The sequence below is a fragment of the Melanotaenia boesemani genome, chromosome 8 (genome assembly GCF_017639745.1).
Source record: "Melanotaenia boesemani isolate fMelBoe1 chromosome 8, fMelBoe1.pri, whole genome shotgun sequence".
Lineage (NCBI taxonomy): Eukaryota > Metazoa > Chordata > Actinopteri > Atheriniformes > Melanotaeniidae > Melanotaenia > Melanotaenia boesemani.
This window is the reverse complement of record NC_055689.1, coordinates 20,194,636-20,201,913: the sequence shown is the minus strand read 5'-3', so window position 1 is coordinate 20,201,913 and position 7,278 is coordinate 20,194,636. Positions and strand designations below refer to the sequence as shown.

The following is a 7,278-nucleotide window of genomic DNA, read 5'->3' as shown; positions in this document are numbered from 1 at the left end:
TTTGTCGATGTTACTTGAGTTTTAAAGATAGTTTTACAGTTCAGCACCATGAACAGCGACATCTGCTTGCTGCACAGCTGCAACTTTAAACTACTACTTTGTTAAGTGCATGTTAAAGTTCGGTTAGATATAAATTTAGTCAGACTTCTTACATCTTTCTTCGTGTGTAGGCATATGTTTATGTGATTCCTAGCTGCTAGTTAAATCATATAACTGAAAACAATCCCTTTCATGTACTCCAATGCATAGCTGAATTTGTTCTCCCCATAATTTGGCTAAGTAACTTATTTATTCTTTGGACTCGTTTACTTTGGTGCTGGCAGAAGCCCGAGAGTAAGCATGTGGTGATCATTAGAAACAGTTCTGCTCACTGTGGGGGTGGCATGTAGGCACATCTCTGCTGCCTTAGTGCTCACTGGAATGTGAACCTGGTCATGAGTAGGTGTCAGTTCAAATCTACCAGCCAGCATTTCTATGGTTGCCTGCTGTAGTACTGGCAAGTATTTGTTACCCTGAACTTACAAGGATTTTTTTCCTTAAGCGGGCATAAAATGCTTATCCACCACCCATTTATTCTTTTTCTTTAAATATGTTTTAAAGTTTTAGGAGTTTTCCTGTGTAAGTCCTGTACATATTTAAAGACTTTCAAGCCTCATCAGTTCAGTAACATCACTCAGCTGCCATATCTACCCACTGCGGCTCCTGCCTTACGCCCCCTCCAGTGCAGCAAGCCAGTCTCCCACTGTTACCTAACCACAGCCTCTCTGTGGGTGTGTGGGAGTAGGGCTAGTGGTCAACACTAGCTGGCCACTAGCAGAACTGTAGTGTGTCTGTAGGTAACACAGAGGCAGAGGTGTGTGTGGGAGAGAGCTGGCCAGTAGTGATGTGGGGGATTATGGACTGTGGTAACAGCACGTGTCTGAGTGTTGACCGAGTGAGACCCAAAATGTCCAGATTCTGACTGCAAAACAGATTCTTGAGAGTTTTTAGGAATCTCTAGCACTGAGTGCTGCACAGAGACTGTTAAAACAATTAACACTAGCTTTATGGTTACTCTGATATTTATTTACCAGAGCAGGCCAATCTCTTACCATTTAGTTAAATAAGATGAGACGCTCCCTTCAAGTCTCCTGGAAAATGAAATTTCCACTTATAAAAATTCTAAGCAGTAACCTTTCTACTTATTTCTCTATTTTTTGCATTACATTATGAAGTTTCACTAAAAGGGCATTTGTAATTCATCAAACTCAAATAATTTCTGTCAAGTTGGACCAAAGGAAACTGTAAACTGGCTGTAACGGATGGTAATCCACACTGATACATTTTGTTCAATAGAAACCAAAAGAGGCAACAGATTCAATTTGAAAAACCAAGTGGACAGTGGCTTCTTAAGATGTTAGTGAAACATAATGAAGTAACACCACGATGCATAAACTCAGCATGGACTGTAGTTTGGGTTAAATTGCATAATGAGCGGTATGCATGGGTAACAGGTAACAATTAGTAACAGAGTGGGAGAGAGTTATGAAGTATTTCCCACTTAAGCTATTTTCAACACTTTCAGTGACAACATTATGGTCAATGTGAGTCAGCGTGGGTCCCAAAGGTCCCCATCTCAGCACTCCTCTGTGAGTCAGTGACCCCATTTCTCTCAAGACAGGAAAATTAATACCGACAAGCTTATTCCTCATGGGAACTAAATCTAACGGAAAGTCAACCAGCTTATGGCTCATTGCCAATGCCACTTCAAACATCCACACTATTCATGTTTAAAGCCCATGTGAACAAGTGTTTCAACTGCTAAAAAAAAATCTAGAAAGTTCAGGTTTTCGGAACTTTGTGAGCACAAACAACAAACAAAACAAACAAACTTTGAATCAGGAGATGAACGCATCACATCTTAACACTTACTTCTGCACGTGCCACAGCATCAAAGACATCAGGTAGAAATCCTATTAAATAGCAGAAAAATAACAGTTTTAAAACTTATTGATGCGTTTGTATAGGCTTAAAAGTGAGATAGCTATAAAAGGTTCACTGGTGACTTTATTTGTAGGCGTAAGGTAAGTTAACATGTCACAGATAGCTACTTATTATCATTTTTGACATATTTATTGATTTGCCATGTTCTGCATGAAAGCTTAGAACATTGTTAGAAATGTTATAATCCTCAAAAGTCAAATGTGATGTAATTAAATTTTAAGTTTTTAAGAAAAAGATATAAACTATCATGTAAGGGAAATAAAATCTGCATCTCTTCATAACTGAGAGGTTATGGTTAATGTTTTGTACTTTATTTTAACTCACATGATTTATCAGTTACCATGTTAGCTAAAGGTATTTTTGTAACAGTCTACTAAATGATGAGTTTACACTTTGCTTCTTCATGTACACATAATACGTAAACATCTGCAGCATTTGGTTCTTCATGTTTTAACTGGAGGTGAATGTGTTACCTCTGTCTTATTGTAGTGTTCAGAAACCCTCATAACCAAATTAATTAACTGAAAATTAAATGATCTGAGTAAAACCTGCTTCTCTTTAGTAGCAAAGACAGGATGATTAATGATTTCTCGTGCAGAGACACTGCAGTGGCTAGATAAATGATATTGCATATATAGTTTGCAGCTTTCTCATCTACAGGCAGTGAGTGGAGCCACGGGAGGTGTTGCTGTAGTTTGTGCAGTTACACCATCAGGCCAAGGTGACTTCAGAGTACTCATTCCCTCCCTAACCTGCTCTCTTTCTCTTCAATGAAAAGCAACTTTTAAAAGCACGTTGCCATGGATACTGCAATCTCTCTGACAAATTGCTTTCAATAACGGAGAATATGAACCATGCTATAATTCATCTGTCAGTTAATCATCCATCTATTTTTCTTTACCATCCAAAAAGCACACAATATGTGTAGACTTTTTTGTAAAAACTATTGCACATATGAAAAAACTTTCACTGCTGTTAGTGTGTTGCTGATTTTAGTAAAGTTTAGCAAATATGTAATATGCACAAGTGCTGAACTACCGTATTGCTTGAGACTCGCCATCATGATTCCTTTTCCAGCTGTTTCCTGTTTTCCCACATACAGTTTGTCTGTTTTTGTGTCCTTGTGTTGTGATGAAAGACTTATCCTTAACCTCATGGTCTTTACACCCTTTGAGTACATGATCCCTGGCTACCATCACTGCTAACTGTATTGTCCTGGCCTGGAGCAGCACCTCCCTGGAGAGGATAAGACCCCCATGGCAAAACGACTGGTGAGGATAAGGTTGTTTTCAGATGAGTCTTTGACATGTGTATACATGAGGTGTAAAGGTTATTTTAGTGCCATAATCTGCAGGATTAAGTAGGATTTTTTTGCAGATATACATGATAAATAATGTCCAACAAAAACACATATAAACAAACAAACAAACAAACAAACAAACAAATAAATAAATAAATACTATGCCTTTCCTAAGGTGTTTGTAATGTTAAGTATCTAACAATCTGTGGGGTTTAGTGACAAAGCAATGTAAATTAAATCTATTAATGTGATGATATAATTGGATCATGACTTAATTCTACAATATTCCCTTATCATAAACTGTTAGATTAGCATAAGTAGGGAAAATTAGTTTAAACATTATTTTATCAAAATCTATTTCTTGTTTTAGTCTTACAGACACATTTACATTTTCATAGATTATTACTGTAAGCTACAAGACAAATCTTCTAGACTTTTGCTTAATTGTGTACCAAAAAAAATGCTGCTCAGTCTAATTGTGAAGTCAAATGTTCTTTTTATTCATCTCATATGTTTTACTGTGTTGCATTACCACTGAGGTTAATTTGGATCAGCTAGGCAGAGAAGGCCACGTCTGGGTCTCTAGAACCACTGTCCTGTAGGTTCTAGATCTTTCCCTGCTCCAACACACCTGATTTAAATAAAATGAAGTTCTGCACAATGACACTTTAATATCAGTCATGTGTGTTGAAGCAGGGAGACGTTTAAAGTCTACAGGACAGTGGCTTTCGAGGACCAGAGTTGGAGATTCCTGCTCCACTCTGTTTGGTTTTATGGGATGATGTAGGTTGGATCTAATATAACCGATCATCACCAGTTATAGTAGCTGTATTACTAGTTATAGTAGCTGTATTACTAGTTATAGTAGCTGTATTGCTAGTTATAGTAGCTGTATGGGTAGCTAACTTGTCTGCTGGTAAGTTAACATTTCATTATCGGAGAATCCACATGGATTTCTTTGGAATCAAATTATCACGTAATGTGACTAACTGTAAAGTTGAACAAAATTCAGATTACATGAGATGATTTCAGCATCTGTCTAGTTGGTGAAGACGACTTGCATGAACCTACAGTATCAAAGAACATCATCAAAGAACATTATCAGTGCTTTGACTGACAGACGATCCCTTCATTGTCATTACTCCTCCAGGAGAAGACAGAGCCATACTTTATTGGGATATTCTGCTTTGAAGCAGGGATCAAGCTGGTCGCTCTTGGTTTTGTTTTCCATAAAGGCTCCTACCTGAGGAACGGCTGGAACGTTATGGACTTCATAGTCGTACTAAGTGGGTGAAGTGATTTCATTTTGTTTTTCTTAACACCTGCGTTTTCATTAAATGGGAAATCTTGTTTCAAACCTTGTATATTTTTGATTGTCCAAATAAACTGCTTAAATCTGTTTACGGAAACCTTGCTGCATCCTCTACATGAAAGCCAATCAAATGTGAGCTGAGCAACAGAGCTAACAAACAGATTAACAAGCAATGGACACCCAACTTGAACATGGTTCTATAGGATGATGTTTGTGATCATGATAGCTTTGTTTCAGAGAAACCTGTTATTATGGCTCCAAAAAAAAAACAAAAAAACAAAAACAAAACACAAAAAAACCACACAAGATATTCTTGCTATTGACATTAAAATGATTCAGATTGTGTTTTCAGTTTTCTCAGCATGATCATCCTTAGTTTCACCTCTTATCAGGCAGCATGCATGGCTTAATTTGAGCTTGAAGACTAAATGTCTTTGATGCAACAGACATTTTCTTCCTGAAAGGTTTAATGTACAAAGATCTACATTTTTGCAAAAGAACCTGTTTGGAGTTTTTAAATCTCTTTTAAAAATTGCTTGAATTAAAAGCAACACTATGAGCTTCGGCAGATTTTCATACTGTGGTGCCCCCAAACGAAGGCCAATTCTGCATCCATCTTGCATCCTGTCTGTCTACTGTCAGTAAAAGCCAGTCCGATGTCGACTCTGGCTCTGTCACTTTCTCTTTTACTTCTCCTCACTTTCTTTGATATTATTTTCTTGCATTTCTTTGCTGAATCAGCCATGGTGGGCGTTCAGAGCGACCATTGTGTTGATATCCATTTGGTTGTGTTTGACATGGTGCCGTAAAACAAAACACAGCTGTAAAGCGATGCCCCAAGCCTAAAAAAAAAAAAAGTAATAAATAAATAACTAAAAAAAAAAAAAAATTGTGAAATGCAGTTTCTCAGCACTGAGATGCTCCAGGGCAATTTGATCTGACATTTCTACATGCACTTCTGAAATACAATATTCGAAAGATTGTTTTCTATATTTACCTTTCCATGGGTGGTGATGTCACTTCCCTGTTATTTTCAAAACATTTCGTGTTTGTTGAGCATTAGCTGCTAATGTCAGAGGTTAATAAGCTACTAAATAGTTTACAGATTAATGTAATGCAATAGGGAAAGAAATAAATCCAAGGCTGGCATCATCTCGGTAAGAGAAGTGGAATTTGGGCATCTAGGGCTATGTCACAGCTGCAAACAAAATCCACCAAAAACCACGTTATCCTCCTTATTTCTGAAGTATCTGACAATTTTCCAGCCGTGCATTTACAAATGTTATCATTGGGTGTCCAGAAACAAAGTTATTACGAGTAGCATTTCAAAAATCCGAATTTGGCATTATTTCCACGAGAAAAGCTGATTTTGGATGGCAGCGACACAGGTAACCATTCAAAGTTTAGCTTTATTTTATTCATTTATTCAGTTTTTTGGATGTATTAACACATAAGTCCATTACAAGACAGTTTGAACAACAGAACTAACATGCAGGCTTAAAATAATAATAGACCATAGGAAAATAAAAGTACAGAGCACAAATACATGCAAATTACCAGACAAAAATTAAAAAATAACAAATATAAATAAAAATCATCAATAACTCACATTGTATTTTTCAAATAGGTTGAAGGTCTTTACAGCTTTAGAACTTTTGGAATGTCCAGACTTTTAAATAGACAGAATATTTATTAATTTCCCCAATGAAGAGAGAAAAATGGTTTATGATAATAAGATTTTGCTAAGAAAACTTTTAGATTGATGTCTTCTTTTTTGTTTAGAAAAACCAAAAATAAAGAGAAAGAAAAAGAAATGTTTAAGAGAAGATTAGTTTGCAAGAGAGTTAAAAGATATCAGACCAGTTTTTTTCACCATTTGAACAAGTCCAGAATAAGTAAGCTAAAGTTTCAGGAAGACTATTAAAGAAAAGCAACTGGTGTTGATATCCTTTTGGAATCAATGTGAAATAAAAGTTTTAACTGGGTAGTATTTATATGGTATTTTAAATAAAATGTGTCACACTTTATTAGTTAAGATCTGATAAGGTATCTATAAGCACCAAACCATTTTCCACAGTGTGCCACTAACTGAACTATTCCAGTAAGATGGAACATGGAGAGCAACGACAGAAAGTCGCTGAATAAGCAATTTGACATTTCTGTTATGTGATTGGCTGATAGAAAAGCATATCTTGCCTACATGTGTTTGAGAAGAATCCATATTTGTGACAACAGGAGGGAAAAACATTCCAATTCATGCCACCACATTGTAATTAATTTAATGAGGCTTTCTTTTCTAAAATCTAATAGAATTCTATCAACTTTTTTAAGGGTACAAAAGAGACGTCGCTAGATATCAGAGCCTGGACAAACTTTTAGCCTTTGAAAGGAGCATACTACCTTTTAAGAATAAATTTCTTTGAAGCAATAAGTTTAATTTTCTTTAAGTAAAAATTTGTCAGTCATCTTAGTTTTGGGTCTTTGGTTATAATAATCCCCAGATAAGTTAAGATAGTTATGTTGTTAACAAGATATTGTTCTTTCATAAAGCCAGATTGTGTCATCTGTAATTGAGTGTAAGACACCTTTTATTCTGTTGTCAGAATGCAGAGGTATTATTTTATAATCATTATTGAGAAGTGTCACTGGATGCCAGTTATCAGTTAAGAAATGACCCCTTTTA

General features: G+C 36.1%; 1 protein-coding gene across 3 annotated transcripts in view; it reads left to right on the top strand.

The window, feature by feature from the left end:
- The first annotated feature begins 3,153 nt into the window (after positions 1 to 3,153).
- The window catches only part of LOC121644633 (voltage-dependent R-type calcium channel subunit alpha-1E-like), a 52,425-nt gene continuing 48,300 nt past the window's right edge, over positions 3,154 to 7,278 (top strand). For all 3 annotated transcript variants that reach the window (XM_041992718.1, XM_041992719.1, XM_041992717.1), the window contains exons 1-2: positions 3,154 to 3,254; positions 4,434 to 4,573. In XM_041992718.1, coding sequence (XP_041848652.1) covers positions 3,240 to 3,254; positions 4,434 to 4,573 — 155 coding nt within the window. In that variant the 5' untranslated portion in view covers positions 3,154 to 3,239. The remainder of the gene's footprint in view (positions 3,255 to 4,433; positions 4,574 to 7,278) is intronic.